Source organism: Ambystoma mexicanum, chromosome 7q (genome assembly GCF_040938575.1).
Source record: "Ambystoma mexicanum isolate Mex_15411 chromosome 7q, UKY_AmexF1_1, whole genome shotgun sequence".
Lineage (NCBI taxonomy): Eukaryota > Metazoa > Chordata > Amphibia > Caudata > Ambystomatidae > Ambystoma > Ambystoma mexicanum.
The window spans coordinates 143,475,698-143,498,214 of NC_090941.1; the positions used below are offsets into that span (position 1 = coordinate 143,475,698).

At 47.7% G+C, this 22,517-nt stretch overlaps 1 protein-coding gene across 2 annotated transcripts in view; it reads left to right on the plus strand.

Annotated features, from left to right (window-relative positions):
- DNAJC3 (DnaJ heat shock protein family (Hsp40) member C3) overlaps window positions 1-22,517 on the plus strand; it is a 534,981-nt gene that overhangs the window by 71,400 nt on the left and 441,064 nt on the right. For both annotated transcript variants that reach the window (XM_069640694.1, XM_069640695.1), the window contains exon 4: window positions 6,620-6,694. In XM_069640694.1, coding sequence (XP_069496795.1) covers window positions 6,620-6,694 — 75 coding nt within the window. The remainder of the gene's footprint in view (window positions 1-6,619; window positions 6,695-22,517) is intronic.

A 22,517-nucleotide genomic window follows, 5' to 3' on the forward strand; every position in this document is an offset into this window, starting at 1 on the left:
TACCATCTTGTGTCCATCTATTACTTCCCCCTTGGGACCAAGCTCCTGTGACCCCTGTGTAACACTGGTCACGTGTATAACCCCTTGAACTATACATATCTGAGACTTGGGCACCAGACGATTCACATAACCTCCTACCCATATCTGAATATACTGGAGCTAGTCTCAAGAGTATTGAGGGCCCAGCATTAGTGACTTCAAATCCCAGTGCTATAAAACGCTCTTTTTCTGCCATAATGACTTCCTTCGTTATAAACATCCTCAAATGGAGTTTTACCTTATCGCAACAGTTCTCATCTACAAATTCCACTGTCATAATATCACCTGTGGTCAAAAGTCGCAAATTAGGAATTTCATGCATCAGTGACAACGTATAATGTCTATTTAAGGGATATCTATTGGAACTCTCAAAAAGTCGAGATAGGCCAATAAACATTTGGTCGTTTACCGGCGTGGGCTTCTTTAGTGGCCATTTATGCTGTTGTGGTCCAGGAATGTTAAATCTGATCCCGGGAGGGCCAGCTCTGTTTTCAAAGCCTGTATCAGGCATTAGTTATTGACTCTTTGGTTGACCAGAGCCTATTTCTTCAAGTGTTTTAGGCAACAAAACTGGGATATCTAACTGGATTTCACCACCGGCTTGTACCCCCCCACACCCCTTAGGTCCTTTGCAATTACTGGTTTGAAAATATAGCATAAAGTTTTTCCTTAGCCGGTTGCCCATTGAGCCCCTTATTCAGGGAGGTCTTAACAAATGCTTTTACTTTTTGCGGACCCACCAAGAGAACCGTATCCCCCCCTCTCTCAATACACAGCATTTCCCAGCCCCTTTACCCATGTAATTGTCTGTAATTGGGAGCCCCTCTACTTCTTCCAAAATCACCTCGATCTCAGTCACCTCGTCTACTGGGTAGTCCGAGATATTACTCAAGTCGAAGGAGGGAATATCCCCCTCTTCATCATTTAACCCGGGCACTCTAGGTGTGGCTTGATTCATCTGCACGTTTTTATTAATTTTACCCAAGTTGGTTTTTAAAAAAATCTTGTTTTCTTTGGTCCAATGCAGACTTATCAGCGTGTACTTGCTTATCAACCTCTAATTTCAAGTTTCTCAGAAACTTCCTTGATTATTTTGTTTCTGAGGTAATTTACAATTTTTTCCCCAGAGTTTGAAATTGGCCTTTTATTACAGGGTCGTTATCACCCTTTTTGTTCTTCTTGGGGATACTACTTATTACAGTAAGCCCCGAGCCCCTGGACACACTTAAAAATGATGCTGGTGGTGCAGTTTCTAGAGGAGCCTCAGTTTTTTCCACTGATGTACTAAACCCGTTAACATCTTCCCTGTGTTTGCGTGCTCCCCTGTTCAAGGTGAAATAACTTGCCCAGAGAGATGTCCCTCTTGCCAGGCAAGGTATTATAAATAGATACTGCCATTATATAGCCTTCCAGAAGGTGGACTTTTTTCAGCAGTTCCTTAACTGATTGTCTCAAGTCCCAAATTTCAAAATTAAGTGTCTCGTAGCCTCCATCCATTGAGTCTAGGATTCGGGCCAATATGGGGAAGGACAACTCATCCACAACTGGGGCTTGTACCTCCTTCGCCCCAGCCCCCTCCCTCGCATCCCTAGGGACACCTTCCAACACCCTAGCACCGTTTGTACTTTCATCCTTCCAATCGTAGCCGGGTAGGGCAGATCTTATAGGTGATCGTCCCTCTTCTGAAACCATAGACATCCCCAGGCGTTGGCACGGCCTTACTTCCTTGTTCCGGTCTCTTGAGCCAGGACATCCGGACCAGACCAGTCATTATTTTTAAAATCCCGTGTCCTTTTTGTCAACTCGTGAGAGAATGCCGGTGCCAACATTGATAAATCAGATACCAAATCTCCCTCCACCTTACTCGCCCCGTGACCATTGTCTTAAGATTTTCCTCAATATTAAATAGGGACTGATTTATATTAGCCGTCTCCATCGTCTCTTGTTTATCTAGCTCGAGGGAGGTGTGGTCCAGTACCTCCTTGTCTGACCAGGAAATTAGTGGTTTTCCCCAAGCCCAATACCCGAAAGATCTTTCTTCTGGGGCAAAAGATGTACCTGCCCTGGGTACCAGACTTCTTAACTGAGTAGCTGTCAAACTCGGCATGGGTTCCAGGCTTTTTGCCGAGGCAGCGTCACACCCCTACCCCGGGCCCAGAGGCTCAGTACACCCCTGGTTCCTTGATGGGGCTGAGCTAGTGGAGGAAGGGAACCCTTACTTCTTAATGTAACTCCCATTATCTCCAAATAAGTGACCAAAGAAAAATGTGCCTCATATCGCCAATAAACCCAAGAACTCCGTACCCGATTACCAGATAGTACTCCAAGTCCTTGTTATCGATTTCCGTCCTCGTATCCTCACTCTGTAATTTTTTTTACAAATTCCAATTGCACAACTCGTGTCCAGAAATACACAAAAGTCCCCAGAGCACAGCTTCGGCCCTACTGTGCAGACTAGTAGGGCAATTAGAAATAGTATATAATAAACTGTTTTGGGATCCATCCCCTAAAATGCTAGTGCCATAGTTAAAAATGATTATACAGCAAAAGGTGATAAAAAAAATTAAAACAAAACATTAAAATGCAAACCTTCTAAAATGTACACATTGACTAATCCAAGACCTCATCCTTTGGGATCACAGACCTTTTTTATAATAGCAGTTGAGCGTATGAGTAGTGGTATCAGGCCACTTATATCAAACTCTAAAATCAAGGACTGGCAACCTCCTAACGTACCCTATCTTAAACGGACAGGATCAAACCGATACTTGCGTCACAAGTAGGAATAAGCAATTAAATTGCAAAGAGCTCCGTTATTGCCAACCATATCAGGGCAAAAATAGTCAAATAATGCCGGCTTAATTCACATCAAATGATGGCAACTCCAGCCACAGTACCAAACGGCTTATTCAGACCAGTGTGTAAAAAATATAATCTTAGCAGTGCTATTACACAAAATTGTCAGCACAGGTCCCGGGGCCTTGCAGCCTCCAGAGATTCTAATTTCTCCGAAGGAAAGGACCCCCAGGCTCCCAGTTCCGACATGATGAAAATTAGTAGGCTATTTAGCTGCCTTAATATAAACGTGGAAGCAGCCACCTGTAGCAAAGACACTTAGACCGGTTCACACATGATCATAAATGCCCACAGGTGACCCGCACGGATTCCAGCACACAGCGGTGTAGCCAAACCAAAAAGGGCAGACACAGGCAACAGTGTAAAAGTCCAAAATTTCCAGGGGGAGCTCCAAGGCAAACCTGCAGTCACTCCCCAGTATCTCTCCCGAGGCCCCACAAAAGCAAATTCTAGGGCAGCCAAGCCCAGGGATCACAACGTTATACAACGTTAAGCCTTCAGCTATGTATAAGGCAGCAGCGCTCACAGCTTTTGTAACACGACCCAACTGACGGGTAGTAACCCCCTCGGTGATAGAACAGGATACAGTTTGCTTACTTGTGCTCGGTGTGCCGCTTTGCGTGGGGCTCCTAAAGCTATGTCCAGCAACAGAGCCTGAAATGTTAATGGCGACGCGGGCACCGGACACCAGACACACTGCTTCACACACTGCGCCGCGCTCCGCACCGGTGTTGTGAATATAGTCTGCTTCCTGTAAAGATTCTCCTCCCAGTTAGTAGATAGTGAAAGAGGACTCCAACTGCTAGAATCACTTGCCGGAGTCTACTTGCAGTTTGCAATTGTAGCCAAGCCAAACAGTGTTTACTACAGCAGTATGTCAGGGGAGAGCCTTCCACCAGTGACGCCAGAAACACTGCTTCACACATACTTGGATACCAATGGGCAGAATCCTCTTCTGTCTCGGATCCCATGGAACCCTCCTCCTGCCTGGAATTTACCCTGATAAACGTACCTGGATTGTTGACTCCAATGGCGTCCTCGTGCCGTTGGGTTGTCTGCGTTCGTCGGGCCTGGCTGGACTTTTGGACTTGGATTGGCCAGATCTCCTGATTCTGCATCTGCAAAAACAATGTACTAGTTATTAGATACACACCACATGCCTACCTATATTATACAAATAGCCCCTTGTTATTCCCTTGTCTAGGATCCTGAGACTTGGCGCATTCCAAGGGTTCTCCCCATCCAGGGGCTACCACCTCTCCTCTGGGGTTACTATACCTTTGCCCAGGACGATGTTGGTGCACTGCGGACATGTCTAGGTTACGCAGAAGGATGAACCTGACACCTGGTTGATCGACTCCACTCAATATCCGTAGGATGTACGTTATGGCAAAAATGGATCAGGCGACAAATGGATGCGGCCACTCTAGATGCCCAGAAAGCATTCAACTCTGTATCCTGGAGATTCCTATATGCGGTACTTGAGCAATGCCGATTCAGTTCGCGATTTGTATGTACACTTGTTATACACGTCCCCAATGGCCTGGGTATGCACCAATGACAAAATGTTGAGACCAATGGTAATTGAGAGAGGCGCAGACAGGGTTGCCCGCTATCACTGCCTCTGCTTCTTTTTCGATTGCTATAGAGCCACTCTAATTGGGCTCAGGCACATATGCAAGGGAATTGGGATAAGTGTGGCTCTCCTGACATAATATTACTGTATGCTGACGACGTCCTGCTGTTTTGTCAGGACCCCACAAGAAAACTTTGAGCCGGTAATATGTGACATTGCCAGATTTGGCAGATACTCCGGACTGCATCAACAAAGCTGTGTGCAGCAACGTGGAAGCTCTCGGCCTCCCGTGACACATAAACGGGAACCAGGAAGAAAAGAGCACTTCCTGGTTCCTGAACAATGCGCGCAGGTACCTGAACGCTGCCTTGGCAATGCCCCAGACCCTTTACATGACATGTGCGGGGAGGTGCGAGAGATTTAGTTAGCTCACGCTATTGATTTAGTTTAAGCTTTTAATATAATTTTTTTCTTTGTTTTTTTTTTGCATGTCAAATCTGCTCACAAACGGAGCTGTCGAGGCTAATCTTTGGGAATGTTTGTTATTCCGTCACTACCATTTTAAAAAGAGAGCATGCTTGTAAGCAAAAGGTTGCTCTAAAAATATTTTGTATATATCGGCAGTGGTATTTTTCATCATCCCCTGTAACTTGCAATTCGGCACGTTCTCATTATTTTCACCTCCCCTTCTACCCTGTAAGGTGCATTCTATTTCTTGCTAGAGCAAGAGTGACTAGATATTGCTGTGAAGCAATATATTGGTACTGTAAAAGTCAGTAATTAAACTTGCATAACCAAATTTGCTTGCAAATTTTATACTGCATTAATCAACCACCTGCTTTAATTTTTTTCTTCAAACTACTCTTAGTGAGAGGGGAAGTTAACTGGATGAAGATGCTACGTTCATATTTAAACATCCTATTGGCCTCTTCTTCGGGCCTCACGGAGGGTTGAAATTAATTCCCCCTTGTCGTTTCTATGATAAATTCTCAGCTAATGTCAAAATAACATTTGACGTATGCTGCATAAATCGAATCATTTTGAGTAAATAAAGTTCTACCCTTTTCTTAATGTCTGTTGCTGCATCATTTGAGTCTGCAATCAGCCTGGCAGATGGACAGCTTCCAAGTATTTCTAAACGTTTGTGTTTTTTTTTTTTGTTTCAGTGTAAATGGTAGAAATTGTGATCCGTGAAATGTTGTTTTTTCCAATCTGATTCACAATAGCAAACCACATTCTGTGTGCATGTGCTTTTCCTCCAGCCTTTTATTAGCACCACAAATTGTTCAGAAATTATTGCCAATACAGTTGGGGGGGGTGGGTGGGTATGCAACATTTTTGGGTATGTTCTGGTGAAGTACTGTACATTTGCCTTCAATACCTGCAGCACAATGTTTTGATGTGTTGGTTGCTTTCTTAGTTGTTGGGCTTCCATGAGGTGCTCCAGATTTCTGTAAGGGAACAAGAGGTCGAGAAAGGGAAGTAGCAAACTTTAGCTTGGAAAGCATGGTAGGATGGAATGTGAAAAAAGGGCGTTGATGTTGGTTGCTTCTATTGCATTCATTCTGCTTCAAAGCACTTAGCAGGAACATTAGATGGGAGGGGAGAGTGACAGTAGAAAAAAGGGGGAAACAAGGAAATGTTGTGTTGGATGTACACGCTGCAAACCAAGTCTGCTCTAGATGTGACTTGTAAGAGGAGACCGAGGACAGAGAGGCAGTCGCTAAACTAGGGTGTTGGAGGGGCCTTTGTGAGCTTTGAATATTGTTGTTGTAGGGAGGGTACTCCCTGGGGTGTTGAAGCAGACCCAAACCTCTCTTTTGTTGGGATTCAAGGGGCTGACTTTGCAACAGTGGTATGCAGGGACCAGCATTGCGCACAAATGGATCCCTGTGGGTTAGTTATGTTGTGTGCCATTGACGATTGTGGCCTGGACCTGAATCGTTCATAATTAAGTCCTACTAGAATCTGCCTCGTGCATGCTGAGCCAATATCCCAAACTAAAGCAGCCATTTTAAGGAGATAGGACTACGCACATTTCTTATGGCACAACTGTTTTTTTGCAGAAGAGTTTTACTTGAATAACTGTTGTTGTTGTATCCTAAACCCTACCCTCAACTCGCCCTTCTGCTTGGATTGTTTTTGCAGGCTAGACTACAAAGAGGATATTTATTACTCAAACAGGGGAAACTTGATGAAGCAGAAGATGACTTCAAGAAAGTGGTAAGTGCCAGGAATGATGTTCTAAATTTACATTTAGTCGAATGCGGTAGAGCTGTGCCTTGGTCAAGAATGAGAACCATTCAGACAATCATGTGATTTAGGTGTACTAGAATCCTTTTTGTTTGGATTGTTGGCATGAAAATGTTGTTGTCCATTGTGATTAGCTTAGGATGTGATTCAATAAGAAAACCGTTAAACTTTAGAAGCTGTTCAGAGTAAAAAGAGGCAGAAACCAGTAGAGGTATGTGTATTTGAGTCCCACCTTTCTTGGCAATCTCGTGCAGGCTTGTGTCTGTGGGCAAAGCAGATTGGTGCAGGTTTAAGATCTTGGCTGCGGATAGGTTTTTGGGAGTGTTGTTTGAAACTTGCAACAACTGTGGGGAAAGAAGAATGGAGTGTAGGGAGTGCTCACAAATTAACCATAAATGGTTCTGCTGAATGTCCAAAACAGGATTTGTATTCTGCCAATGTTTTATCATTCCACCTCCTGGCTCTGACTCTGCCAAGATGCTTGCTTTTCCTTGTGCTGGGGCCATGTTGGCAGCATGAAGGGAGTGAAGTTAGGAAATGTAGCTGTGCAGTGTATTTCTGAGTCCTGGTAGTCTCTACGCTGTGTTCCGACTTGCATGCCTTTGGGGTACGGAGTAGGCCTAGGATTAGATTGTGCAGTTTTTAAATTCCCCCTTTTGTTTGACTTATTTCTATTCCTATCTACAGACAACTTCACATCAACCATTTACTGACAGGAAACTGCTTGCAGTTTTATCAGAACTGTGCGGGAAGGGGACAAAAATGCGTCCCTTCTCCCCGACCTGGTTCTGTCGGCTTGATCTCCTGCACGCCACACCTCTGTTTGTTCTTTTCTGCCAACTGGTGAGGAGTGGACATTTCTAACCGGCCCATCTTTGATTGGATAGCTCTTGAAGCACAGGGGATTCTTTTTTATTTATTTTTTATTTTTGGTACCACAGTATTTTCTTTCACTCATTCTTCTTTTAATTTCACATTGTGCAGTACATGTCGTAAAGCCTAGTTGTTGAGGTTGGACAATTTTGCGAATCCGACATGTGCTGTGAAATGCTACATATTGACTTTGAATTTGATACTTGTTGATAGCTACAGCACATACAAGACCACTAGACTATTGTTAACCTTGAAACTCCAAAAAAAAACGTTTCCTCAAGATGTACTGGAAGCTTATTCGGAGCAAGTGTAAGCTATTATCTGAGTTAGTAAAAAGCATGCATTGCTATTGTGGTGTTGAGAGGGTTTTCTGAACTCTGACCTGGTGGGCAGAGGTTCAGAAGGCCAATCTAGTTTCTTGGAACAGGGTAACCTTCTGGACAAGCCAGACCAATCAAGCTAGCATTGGCGGCGGTCAAGACAAGGTCTCAGTAGGGGTGAGGGTGATCGAAAGAGCACACACAGTAAACGGCACCACAAATTACTCTGTCAGGTGTATATATAAAAATACATATACATTTATTAAAGGCCTTTTAAATCAAACACAAAGCAAATCTCAGCAGTATTAACGAAACCAACACAACACGAACTATGAAACCTATATACAGTCACCAATGGCCTAAAGGAATATTTACAGTATAGATCCACAACCTACAAAGAAAGGGGTCACGCAGTGCGAATATCGTTTAGAAGGCCTTCACAATTGAAACCCTTGCTAAGAGGCAGCCCAGTCCCTAAGATGAGTGGAGCCTTGAGCTCAAAAGTACATTTGGTGCTGGCGCACGCGATCGTGCGATTAAGTTCAAAACGGGTGTATGCTCTGGTTCAGACGTAATCTGTTAATTCTAGACCTAGGAATGCTTGGTGTACAAAACTTGGCGGGAGAGTGCCTCATACCCTGAGCTTACAGTCTCCTACGGCTCAAGTCGAAACTCGGAACGGTGGTGGTTCCAGGGCAAAGGTCCCGTACGAGCTGGTCAGTTCACTGGGTGGTCCAGGAACATTTCCGAAAAGGGCTCGTTTGCAGGTTAAGCAGGAGGTGCTGTGAATAGTTGGTCCCGCTATTCCAATGGGTCGAAGCGCCCTTGCAGGCCTTCTAGGTTCGATTAGAAATGGGGGATCCGATGGGGCAACAGCAGGCTCAGGGTGCCAAACCTTCCAGCGGGTCACCAGAGGTTCCACAGAACTGCTTCTTCGATTTAGGATACTTGGCTCTTTTACTAAGTTCGGTGTGAAGATCGACCTGTAATGTTTATAAGATGCCTTCTCTTATCCAAAATCTCCTTCTCGCCAAAACAAAGAGAAACCAATAGGAAATTCGCTCACATACAGCCATCTCAGACGTGGACCAATCGCGGACCAAACCGGTCCCAGTCATCCCAGCACCCATGATGTGTATTGGAACTAAACTGCTCCAGCCCACATCCTGGATACATACACAAGGTATGCAGAAGCCCGCGAATGCTTTGGTTTGCGCAGGGGTCTGCATGACCAAGTAAGGAATTTCCCGGGTCTGCTCGACCTGGGGAAAGCAAAGGGACAAGATGGCCAAAGGACCTTGTGGCATGGCTATTTTAGGCACTGTCCTGGGCCAATCGCGGTAAACGCGGTTTGGATCATAGAAAAGAGTTGCAAACAGGTAAAAAGCAACAGCTCCCACCAACTCTTTCCAGGGCACACTTGCACATTCACGAAAAATCCTTCGAGGGTGTCTAGGGCCTTAAAAATGAAAAAGGGAGCCCAGCGCATTGTACTGGAAGGTACTTTGTGCACTGATAAAATGTTACTAAAGAATAGCAACAAAGTGAAAGACTGAGGGAAACAAAGTCTCCCAGTACTGACAGTCTTAAGGTCATGTCAGTTTCGCCATAACGAAATGAGCAAAAGCCCAGCGGAGTACAGCAGAAGGCTGGGCTCCACTGGCAAAAGTCAAACTAGGATGGTCAGACAACAGCAAAAAGTTGGGGGGTTCACAACTGGAGGGAAAATTACCCATAAATGGAAATCTTTCCTAACAGGTGGCTCTCTGGTTCTTGAATTTTCTGTCCACTGTAGTTCTGTATGTGGATAGATCAGTAGGGCATTCAACTGTACGGCAGGAACAGTATTCCTCTGGCACCAGACAACATATTAAACCATACTGTTTGCCAGTAGAGAGACAAAGTAAAGTGGTCTTGTATAGTGCACGTTTGGCAATAATGTGTTCTCTCTGCACGTGAATCTGCAGTTAAATGGGATAGAGGGTGGGGGGGTTGGTGTTAATGGCAGAGAGGAAAGGCAGGGAACAAGACTGTGGTTTGAGTGCAGGTTGGGCACACCCGTTAGCTGTGTGCTGGAGTGTGTCCTATTGTGTACAGGCAGGCAAGGTCCCCTGGGGCGTGTAAACTGTGGGGGGTCGTACCAGTGTTCAAAAGGTAGTCGTAGCTGCATTGGAGTGGCATGTGGTGATGATGGCGGAAGAGTAGGGTAGGAGACTGCTTTTTGTGTGCTGGACTTTTCTGGGTTGTTTGGTGGGGATGTGTAAACCGGGTTAGAAATTGCTCGGAGCTGTGAGACACCAGGAGGTATCTCACCCAACAGTCCCCGGGGATCTGTCGTCCAGGTGGCCAGGGCACGGCTATCGCCTTTGGATCCAGATGCTGGGGGTGGACCAGTGCGGGAGGATCACCTGGGTGAGGGGTCTTCGGGGAGCAGGGGGTGAGGCAGCAGATGATGGGACACAGTATTCCTCCATTTCCTAAACCCATGACCTCTCCTATTTCATAGGATTCTCTGATGTCCCAACTCCCCCCAAACCTCCCGCCAGCTCCTTTTTTTTCAAAACACTGGGCCAAGGAAGAGGGCGACTGAGAGAAACAGGGCTAACTCTTGCAGATCTCATTGGACATGTCCTGCTATTCGGGTCAGGCAAAGTCGGGCACTTGACTTTAATCGCATACATCTGATACCCATTATCTCTCCCCACGTGGATAAAAGGCGGAACATAGAGACACACTCTGAGCAAGGTGGAACACAAGAAGTTGCAGAACTTCTGGGGCGAAGGCAAACCTACTGGAGCAGAGCGACGGATAGTGGGACGAGAGCCGAGGGTAAAGGAACCCAGGTGTTCACTGCAGGAGGTTGTTGCCTCCAGACAACCGTAAGATACGCGGAGAAGGCTAAATCCCAGACAAGAAAGAAGACTGTATTGTTTTTCAAAGGCGTTTGCGACCCTCTCGGTGAATGACAGGAGGCGAGGCCAAGCCTGTGGTATTAACCTTGACTCGTGAATTGAACGGCAAAGACAAGAAAAGAATGCATACAGCCGGTGATTTGGGGAGCGAGATGAAGACTGGTGTGTGTTAAGGAAAGATTAAAGTGGCAACAATATATCTTACAATTGAAGGCTGCAAGTGGGTGGATGAGACACGAAGAAAGGCAGACCTGTGCCGAATTTGAAATTACCAAAGCTAGTGATGCAGAGTAGCGGAGTGGTCCGGCGATAAGCAGCCCACTCGAAAGTATCTGCGAAAGGTGACCTTTTTTGTTGTTGTAAACAAACAAAATGAATGAACTTTAAAAAGCGTGATGATCAAGATTGACCCCGGCAAAAAGGAGAAGTGGAAAGTGAATATGGAACTCTTGTGCTTATAATATTGAACTACCTAGACCAAGAACCACTAGGGCAAATAACACAAGAGTGCGAGCTGAAGGGAAGGTCGAAGTGGTCCTGCAGTGGTCTACAGTAAAAGACTTGCAAATTCGAAAGTCTTCGACAGCAGGAAAAGTTCCGAGCCGACTGAGGGAGACCACAAGTGTGATGAGTTGGGGGAAGGGAACCCCTAACGAAGGTGAATAACTTGGGGGAAGGGAACTCCTACAAGTGTTGTGATTGAGAGGGCTGAGCTCGATTGAGGGAGGCCTGCATGAACTTTAGGTTGAACTGTGAATCCTTTTGCTGTATTGTGAAGGAACTTTTGGAACCCTGGAAAATTGACTTTAGCGTTGAAGGCCAGGCCGGCCTCGATTGAACTGCTTAGTTTTGAGAACCTGAGACAGAGTGTCGTCCTGTCTACGCGGACCGCCTTACGTGGGGAGGAGAGTTGACTCCGCCACTTTGATTCTTTATATTCTCACACTGATTTTCTTTGCATACACCATTTTTTTCCGCACATATTTGCAATAGTGTAAGGGCAGGCAATAGGTTTATTTAGTATAGGCCATTTTGTTTTGACTGACTCAACTAGGGCTTTTATATTTATTATTTGATGGTAGAGACTACTCCCATCTTAGTTATAGGGCAGACTAGGAGTTTTTCCAACTCCGAGAATTGAATAAAAGTTTTACAAGTTGTACCTTTTGTGTAAGTGTCATACTGGTGATACCATGGGCCTCATTATAAGTTTGCCGGTCCGGGAACTACGGTACCGGTAAGCTTGCCAGTACCGTAGTTCCCGGACCGGCAAACTGAGTTGTGCTCGCGGGTGCCTTTCTGCCCGCTCGGTCGAACCTGCGGGGCAGAAAGGCACCCACGAGCACAGCATGTCGGATGCACCGGCACCGTATGGGGCCGAATGGGAATGGGGAGCATCTTTTTTCCGGCACCTGCAAATGGGCAATTACCGGGTCCGGCAGGGCCGGAATGGCCCGGTAATTGCCCTTTCACGGGCGCCAGAAATGTTCTGAAGTTTGGCGGCAGCCTGCCGGTTTTACCAGCAAGGCTACTGCCAAACCTATAATGAGGCCCCATGCCTCCCTTACAGTTTTCAGTGGTTGACTTGCTTTTCACTCCAGGAGCCTCACCTTATATAAAGTTCCGGCACGCTGCAATCTCTCTCAGCAATTTACAGAAAGGGGAATATAGCTGTCCAATCGGGACAGCCAGAACACCAGTGGGAGCTGGTTCTATTCAGGCACTATAAGGAAGCCCTCAAGTTAGTACTTGGGTGCCTCTATTGTGCACTACTGGGGCTATGCCCTATTGCGCACTCTACTTCTACCGGGGCCTGGAATCCATGGGCTGCATCCACCTGGACCTCCTGCTGGCCCCATAACCCCAGGGCCTGCAGCCGCATGCTTTACCCCACATTGCCTGCAACATTCACCTCCGCCTGGGCCTCCTTTATTGACGCCTGCATCTCACCTGGGCCTTTTTTCTTTTTTTACCCTGCTCAACCCTGTCCCATCCTCGTGTTGGACCTTATCTTCGTTGGCCTTGTCTTTGTTCTGTTGGCCCCGTGTGCATACCTTGGAGCCCCTCCTCATTGATGCAGTACCTCCTTTCCCAATTCTTCTGGCTCCTCACCAGCGTGATCTCCAGTTCCTTCTTGTACACTGAATTCTTCCTCAATTGTGTCTTGGTTCCATCACCACCAGTACGTTGCCCGCACTGCATTGACTTTACTACAATTGTGTTTCTGAACCCTTACCCTCCTTGCTTCCTTCTTCTGTTTTCTCTATTCTTTTGCAGCTTTCTGGGTGTTCAAACTCTACTGATATGACCTTTATTTGAATGCATAAACCGGGCCTGCTGGCTCTACCCAACTGCTGTTCCCGTGACTGTACTTTGCATTTCTAACCTAGATGCTTTCAATCTCCAGTTCCACACTATTGTAACTCTGCTAATATGTTTGGCTTCTCTACCTATCTTTTGAAATTCTTATCCTAGTACTACTAAAAATGCTGCTATCTCATATCTAGATCGTCCTTTACCAGACTTGGTTGCCATTTTATTTTTATTAGCTGCGCTTCTATAACTGTGAAATGCTTATGCCCCCCATTCTGCCTGTTGTAACGTAGCGCTATCCGAACCCCCCCTCCTCGTCCCCCCGGACCCTATGTCCCTATGTTTTTATTGGCTTAATTGATTTGTCACCGCTGATTGTTTCTAGGCCAGCTGGTGACCTTGGCATGTATTGTGCAATCCTCTTGCCTACACCCACTCTCCCCCCTTCAACATCAACTATGGTGCTATCCATCTCTCCTATCTACTCCTAATTGCCAATCACTTTTCCAACCCCTCTCTTGAAGTCTGGAAGGAATTTTTTTTTTTTTTTAAAAACCACTCCTGGTCTACAATCCAGGATTGCCCATTGCTGACACCTACGCCAATGCCTCCTCCAGACAGACTTTAACTGACATCCTCTTTTTTTTTTTGTCACCCTCTCTTAACCTATGGACTCCCCATGTGGTCTCTATCCTATCCCCTTTTTCCACCTAATGCATTAATGGTGGTACCAGATGGGAAGTGCTTTTGGCACACTTCTCATCATCCAGATGCATCATTAATGTATATCAGAATGACACTATCATAGCTCTGGGCTCTCAGCCCAACCTCCACCTTCTTGACGGGCGTCTTCCCTCTTATTCACGTCCTCCCTCCTCCTGTCACTCCTCTTTCTGCCATCTCCCGGGCCTCTTGGCTCCCACCGACGGATGTACCTCGGCCCTGTACCCTGCCTCAAGACCTTTTAAAGGTGGCATCCTGCTTCACCTCGCTACCCTCAACTCTCGCCCTGCTGTCAAACACTCATCTGACATCTGTCCACACCTTGAAGACTTTGACCTTGACGTCCACGCCCTTGCTGAGATGTGGTTCAGTGCCAGCTCTGTCACTGCTTTTGACACTCTTCTTCCTGAGGGCTACAAGATCCTCTCCAAGTCCAGGTCTAATCGTTCTGGGGGCGGAATTGGCTCTGGTCTTCCCTGACTGGGCCCCTGCCTCCTCATACCCATTCAATCCTACTCCTCCGTTGAATTTCTTGTTTGTAAGTTCTCTGTCTCCCCTTCCCTCCAGCTTACTCTCTCTACCATCTACAGGACCCCTGGCCAACCTTGCCTCTTCTCTTCTGACCTCTAGGCTTCTCTTCCTTGGAGTCTTCAATATCCCTTAGACTCTTCTGATGCAACCTCTCTACCCTTCTGCAACCCCTGCATCTCTTTCCCTCACCATTCTTCCCTCTGGTCCAATCCACTCAGCCGGATACACCTGTGATGCGCTCATCACAGCTGATGTATCTCTCTCTCTCTCTCTCTAATCCTCTCACTACCCCTCTGTCTTTGTGTCACCATTCTCTCCTCTCCTCCCATCTTGAGCTGCCTGGCAACCCGGCTAAGCCTCTGCCTGTACTGCTAGTCTCCTTCGCTGTCATTCGACCGATGAAGCGAGTGTCAGTAACTGCTTTTGCTGCCTCCTTCATTCCTCCCCTCACTCCTGCTATCGACTCCCATACTGACTTTTCCCTTGCTAACCTTCACCTCTCCATCTCCAACACTCGATATCCTTGCCCCTGCCACAAGGATCCACATGAAGCCTGCATCTAAGTGCAACAGCTGGTATGATTCCGACCTAGCTTCGCTTTAACGCAATTTCAAAGTCGCTGAACGAAAATGTCTGGCTTCTAGCACCTCTTTTGACAAAGTGGCCTGTAGCCTGCTCCTAGGGCAATACAGATTCCATCTGCTCCGAGAAACGGGCCCACATCCAAGCCTGCATCTCTGGGGCCTCAAACAACAAGGCTGAACTTTTCAAAATCTGCAAGGAACTTGCCAATCACTTCTCCTCTTCCTTCTCAGGCCCTCTGCACGGCACTGGCCAACCACTTCACTACAAAAACTCTGGATATTCTGTCCTCTCTCTCTTCTACCCCCTCGTGCCTCCCCCCTGTACCCAGACCTCGCTTGGCCCCCCTCTCTCCTTACCCCTTTCTCTCCTTTTCACCCATAGCGCCGGATGAGGTCATCAAGACATTGTGCTCTATGAAAGTCTCATTCAAACAGGTGCTATCCAAACAGGTGCTCCCCTGCTCCTCTAGAACAATCATTCTTTTGCCACTGGCTCCTTTCCATCACCCCTGAAGCACTCCCTTCTGCACCCCCTCCTAAAAAAGCCTTCTGCGGATCGGATCCTTCCTGCCTGGGTTATTACCGCCCTATCACCACTACCCCCTTCTTGGGCAAACTCCTTGGAGAAGTTGGTCATCACCCAACTAATCCACCACACTGAATCTGTTGGCTGACTCCAAGACCACCAGTCTGGCTTCAGAACAGCTAGGCACAAACTGCTCTCCTGAACACCTGTGATGACCTGCTCTCAAAACTTGATTCCAGCTCTTCTTCTGTTCTCATCCTCCTTGACCTTTCCTCCGCAATTGACAGTCAATCATTTCACCCTCATAAATCGGCTATGTGACACCCTTGGCATCACTGGCCAGGCAATGGATTGGTTGACCTCCTTCCTCTTGAACAGGCACTCCCAAGTTCAAAATCGGATTTAGGTGTGCTTGCATTCCATCTGTGAACCTCCTGCATTTCACTGTTTCTTGCCACCATTTTGACTTCGCCTACTAGGCCTCCTGGGGAGTTTTAGCTAGAACTGTACTGTTCAGCCACTCCTCTTTCCTTGTCCAAACTTCTGCCGACCTATGGCTCTCTCCATTTCTCCCATATTCTGCTACACTATCACCTATTCCCCCCCCCCACCCATAAAGTCTGGTAGAAAAAAAAGCACAAAAAAAAATATCTTGAGTGCAAACCCTGGTCTTCCCGTTGCAGACACTTATGTCAGCGCTTCCTCTAGAGAGGTTTTCACTGATATTCTCTTTCTGTCCCCTCTCCAGATCTATGGACCCCCCCATCTAATTTCTGCTCTCTCTCCTTCCACATGCTCCATTAACGGTGGCACCAAGTGAGAAGTCCTATTGGCAGTCTTCTCATCCTGACATTGTTTCATTAATGTCTATCACACTGGCACTATCCTGGTTCAGGGTCCACAACCCAACCTCCTTCTCTTTGACCGGATCCTGCCTTCTCTCATCAACATTCTCCCATTTCCTGCATTTCTGCCTTCTGCTCTCTCTCCCCGACTCTGACTGATGTACTATGCCCCTGTACACCACCTCAAAGGCACAGACCTCCTCCACCTGGCAACTCTTAACACCCGCTCAGCCAACAAACACTCCGCTGACATCTGTCTCCTTCTTGAAAACATTGACCTTGACATTCTCGCTCTTACCTAGACATAGTTCAATGCCAGCTCAGTCACTGCTTTTGACTCCCTCCTCCCCTACGACTTCAAGATCATCACCAAGCCTCAACCTCGCCGCACTGGCGGAGGGGGGGGTTGCCATAACCTTCCCTGAGTGGGTTCCTGCCTCCATCTGACCTACCCAGCCCTACTCTTCCTTTGAAAGCCTGGTTTGCAAGGTGGTCATCTCTACCACCTCCACCCTTACCATTGCCACCATCTACTGGCATCCAGGTGCCACCAACCTGTTCCTTTCTGAATGGGCTGACTTCTACTCTTACTTACTTTCATCCACATCCAACCTCCTCCTCCTACTGGGTGACTTCAACATCCAACTGGACTTCCCAGGCACTGCATCCATTCACTGACCTCTGCACCTTGCTTTTTCTCTTCATTCTCCCTTCTGGGCCAACCACTCAGCTGGACACATTCTGGATGCCCTCATACACTCTGGCCTCTCTCTCTGCCCCCAACCCCTTCCCCACTATTCACCCTCTCTCCTGGTCTGACGACGCTCTCCTCTCCTCCCCCTTAGCCCCCTGACCGCGCCCCGAAAGTTCCACCAACCTCATTCTCTAACGTCTGCCCGATGAAACTAGTGTCTGCGGCTGCCTTCGCTTCCACCTTCATCCCTCCTCACCCACCCACCTCTGACTCTACCTCCGATTGTGCCCTCAGCAACCTCCACCTTTCCATCACCAATACTCTTGACATTCTTGCCCCAGTCATGAGGATCTGCTTGAAACCCACCTCCAAGTGTAACACCTGGTACAACACTGAACTTGAGGCCCTGAAACGTAAGTGCAGGACAGCAAAGCGGAAGTGGCAAACCTCGGGCTCATCCTCTGACAAACGGTACTGCCGCCTGCTCCATCTGTACCAATTAAAAAAAAAAGAGCCCACATTCAGGCCTGGGTTTCCAGTGCATCCAATAACACGGCTATACTTTACAGGATCTGCAGGGAATTAGCCAACTCCTCCTCAGTCTCCTCCCCTTCTTCGTCCCAGGTCTTCTGCAATGCATTGGCCTCACACTTTGCATCCAAACCCCAGGACATCCTTACCACCCTTGCTATACACCCTCACAACCCGTCCCACACCCACTCACCACTTCCGTCCATTCCCCCCTCCCTCCTCCGTCCTCATTCTCTTCCTTCACCCCTGTCACACCTGAAGAAGTTACCAGTTGTCCGCTCCATGAAGGCCTCCTCTAAGCAGGTTTCCACCTGCTCATCCAGGACCATCAAGGATAACATTCTCTCTTGCCCCTGCTCTCGCTGATTTCTGCAGTCACTCTTTCCTCACAGGATCTTTTCCCTCCTCCCTTATGCACTACCTTGTGTGCCCACTCCTGAAAAAACCCTCATCACATCCTACCTGCCTTGCCAACTACCGCCCTATTTCCATCATCCCCTTCCTGGGGAAACTGCTGGAGAAGTTGGCTATGCCCCAACTCGACTAACACTGAACTTGTTGGTGGTCTCCACGACCATCAATCTGGATTTCGAGCATCCAGAGGCATGGAAGCCGCTCTTCTGAACACCCGTGAAGAACTGCTTGCATCTCTGGATTCCAACTCCGCAGCTATCCTTATTCTTCTCGATCTCTCCTCTGCCTTTGACACAGTCAACCATTCCATCCTCATACAGCAGCTCCACGATACCCTTGGTATCTCGGAACGGGCACTGGACTGGCTGACATCCTTCCTTACTGACCGCTCTCCCAAGTCATCCTGGGAACCTTCTCCTCTCCTACTTCCCTCTCCACCTGTGGTGTCTCCCAGGGTTCTATCCTCTCCCCCTGGCTCTTTAACATCTACCTTGCTCTGCTTGCACGCCTCGTCTCCTCCTTATCTTCCAACTTCCAGTGTTATGCAGAAGACACAGCTCTTTTTCAAACTCCCTGCCAACCCTCTTGCACCCTCCACCATCCCTGACTGCATATCTGCCATCCAGTTCTGGTGCACTGCCAACGATCTTTGCCTCAACGCCTGTAAAACTGAAATCCTTCCCATCAGTACCCCTGCTCCCTCCTTCCTTTCACTCTGGGCTTCCTCTTTGGGCACTCCCCCTGCGCTCTCTTCTGAAGCCAGAAACTTTGGAGTCTTCTTCTACTCCTCTATCTCCTTCCTCCCTCACACTCGGGACATTGCCAAGAATTCCCACTTTCAGCTCTTCCTTCTCAAAGGAATTCTCACTTTTCTCACTTTCCCCCAGAGACTCAATGTGACCCGTGCCTCTCTAGGCTTGACTATTGCAATAGCCTCCTCCTGAATCTACCATATTCCACTCTGCGACTTATCCTTGGCCTTAAGCCCAGGGAGCGCATCTGCCCTGCACTAAAGTCTTCACTGACTCCTGGTTGTTGCACGGATTGAATTCAAATCCCTCTGCATCGTCCACAAGGCGGTCTGAGCCCGGGGGCCACACTATCTTCAATGTTCTTACTAAATACTCTCCCTCTAGACCACTATGCTCCCCTTTCTCCAACTTTTGTGGGTAATGCATTTTGCTAAACTGAGGGCAGGTGGTTGTTCGCTTTCCTCGGCTGACTCCACTTTCCTCAGATGACACCCATCTATGGAACAGCCTCCCTCCCCCCCTCCCTCTGAGCCTTGAGCAGGATCTTATTAAATTCCCGAAGCTCCTTGAGACTCTCCTTTTTACCTCCTCCTTCCCTTCTTCTCCTCTCTCCTGCTAATCCCAGTGTTGCTGCGATTGGTGTCCTGTGCCCTTATGCATCCTCAGGGCCCTGACTTCCCGCACCCAATCGTCCCGGCTCCTGTCTATCTTTTGCACTTGCACTTACCCCCTCCGCCCTGCAGGCTCGCACTTACACCTCTTGCGGCTCCAGGCCGTGTAGCACTCAAAATTCCTAGCACTTATCTGCGGCTCACCCATGAGCTCAGACTCCCCAGCACTTACTCTCAGGTTTCACAGGTTGATCAATTATAGTGCCTATACAAATAGCCCCACTAACCCAGTCCTCACCTGATGAATCTGTTGGAGACGCAGTAGATTAGTCTAGAGAACTTTCCTTCTTCGTTTCTCTCCCGGTGGTTCTTGTGGACTTGGTTTTGATCTTGCTCTTGGATTTGAAGTGTGAGGGACGGGCTCGCCTAGAGTCCACTTTGCCAAAGAGCCTATGTGCCCGGCAGCGGGGACCCCAAGGAGCCCACCCCAAACGAGGGAAAAAACTGGATGAAAAAACCCTGGTAGATCTTGATATGGATGGTAGTGGATGATAGCTGATGCAGTCCGTATAGTAATCCAGTAAGAGTGAAGGCGAGAGTAGCATTACCTACAAGTACCAGAATGCACTGGTTGTTGTCGTAGTAGGCGGTAGCTTGTTGTCCGGGTAGAGGTCCAGCTGGCGTGCGGTAAACACACAGAGATAATGGAACATAAGGAAAGGACCGTGTGTCAGGAACACACGGTTCCGACGGAAGACACCGCTCACAGAAAACATTGAAAGCTGGGGAACCGCCCAGTGCGGAAGAGAGTACAGCAGTAGCAGGAAGGGCTGAGAGAGAGGCAAACTGGTTACGGCGACAGACGCCACGCAAGCAGAGAGGTAAGTAGACCAGAATGGAAGGAGGCAAGGAGCCGTTCGAGTGGGAAGCAAAACCCACTAGCAAGCAACAAACAAGGTAAGCAGAAACCGGGGAGGGAACACAAGAGGGAGCGTAACCAAACTTACTCGCGGGTACAAAGTAAGGAAGTTGCAAAGCCCAGGTGCTTCTCATCTGCTGGTCTTTAGGGTGGCTAATACAGGAAGACTAGAACGCACTGTGGGTTAGATGGAATAAATCAGTCCTTCTTCCATATCGACCATCTCCTCCATACTTTCCATGGGCGATATGTGACACTTACCCCCCCTGCCATCTTCCTTGCTGCACTTGCAAGTTCTGTATACTCGCATGGCATAGTAGGTTTGTCCTCTTTTCCATTTCCCCCCACTGCTCTTAAATATTGTGTTTTTTATGCATTTCAGTTTATTTCCCACTCTGGCTCCCTCCCTTGCCCTGTGGGTGCTTTGAAACAGTATTTTCTTATTTGTATAAGTGCCTAACAAGCAAACAATAAAATAAACTGGGCCTGTTTCGCTTCTCTATCTCACTCTCCACCTGCGGCGTCCCTCAGGGCTCTATCCTCTCGCCATAACTTTTCAACATTTACCTTGCCCACCTGATCTCCACCTTCTCTCCCCATTTTCAATGCTATGATGACGACACAAGGCTCTCCTCCTCTCCTTCCTCTCTCATTCTGACTGACTGCTATTCAGGCATGGTGTGCTTCTAACGATCTCTGTCTTAATGCCAGTTAGACTGAGATCCTTCTCATTGGGACACCTGCCCCGTCCTTCCCACCTACTCTCTGGTTGAACTCTTTGGGCCCCTCCCCTCACCCACTTGTGAGGCAAAACTCCTGGGTGTCCTCTTTGACTCCTCCCTCTCCTTCTCACCTTACATTGCTGACCTTTTCAAGAAATCTCACTTTCAGCTTTACCTCCTCAGAGGTATCCTCCTTTTCTTCACATTCCCCCAGAAACTCAATGTCTCCAGAGCTCTGGTTCTCTCCAGGCTTGGCTACTGTAACAGCCTCCTCCTTAATCTACCTCTTTCCTCCCTCCGCCCTCTTCACCTAATCCAGAATAGAACTGCAAAACATATCCTTTCCTTAAGCCCAGGGACCGCAACTCCAACACTTAAATTTCTCCATTAGCTCCATGTGGCCGCACGGAACAAATTCAAGACCCTATGCGTCATCCACAAGGCTTTCTGGGGCTTGGGAACTCACTACATCCAACTCTCTCTCTCCCTAAATACCTCCCTGCTAGAGTTCTTCGGCCCTCTAGCTACATCTCTCTGCAAGTCAGACGCTTTTGCAAGCAACAAGTGGGGGGCAGATATCTCTCTCTCTCTCTCTTCGGCAGGAACCTCCCTCTGGAAGGGCCTACCTGCCCCACTCAGTCTTGAGCCAGATCTTCTTAAATTCTCGAAGCTACTCAAGACCTTCCTTAACTCCCCCCCCTCTCACCCCCACCTGCTAGTTCCACCTGCCTCCTGTCTGGTTGCCTGTTAACCTATGAAGCCTTACTGGGGGTCCGGCCCTCCTCCGACCAGTCCTCCCCCCCCCCCTCACCCTTACCAGTACTTGCGCTCTGGCACCCTTCCCTGACTTGCCTACTGAGTCTAGTCAGACACCCCCCCCCCCCTTGCACTAGTTCACCTCTGTCCCCTTTTCCCCCTTGATCACTTTCCACAGTCCTTTCTAAGCACTTGTCCAGCCCCCTTCCCCCTCTCCCTCTTCCTCTCTCCCTGCATTTCCTGTTATTGCAGTCGCACGATCAGAATGTCACATGGCCTAGTAGGACCGTTGTTTTTTTTTTTCTTCTTCTCTGTCCCCCTCCCTTGTTTTGTGGCACCTGGAAACACTTTTTGATGTATAGGCACCATACAAATCTTCAAAAAATAAAGTGCGATCTACAAACAAGGCAGGGTTTTTTTTCCTATGCGAGCCATTGCGCTTTAAATTCAGTTGGCCCCACAAGTTCCCAAATTTTGTAATGATTGTGAGCTACACACTTTTTAGTGTTTTTCATACAGTTTTTACACGTTATTCATTTTGTTCCACATTCATATTATAAACACAAGTTACTTCACCTAGTGTTCCACATTCATCATAGAGACACAAGTTATTTCACTTTGTGTATTCCCTTTTGTTATTAGTAGTGACTTCCTTTGCTAAGAGATGTAATTCTTTTATAAAGCATTTATGCCAATGGGAGATGTTATTCTTTACAAAAACCTTTGTGCCAACATTTGCTTGCATGTGCTATTGTTTCGCCCTTCCT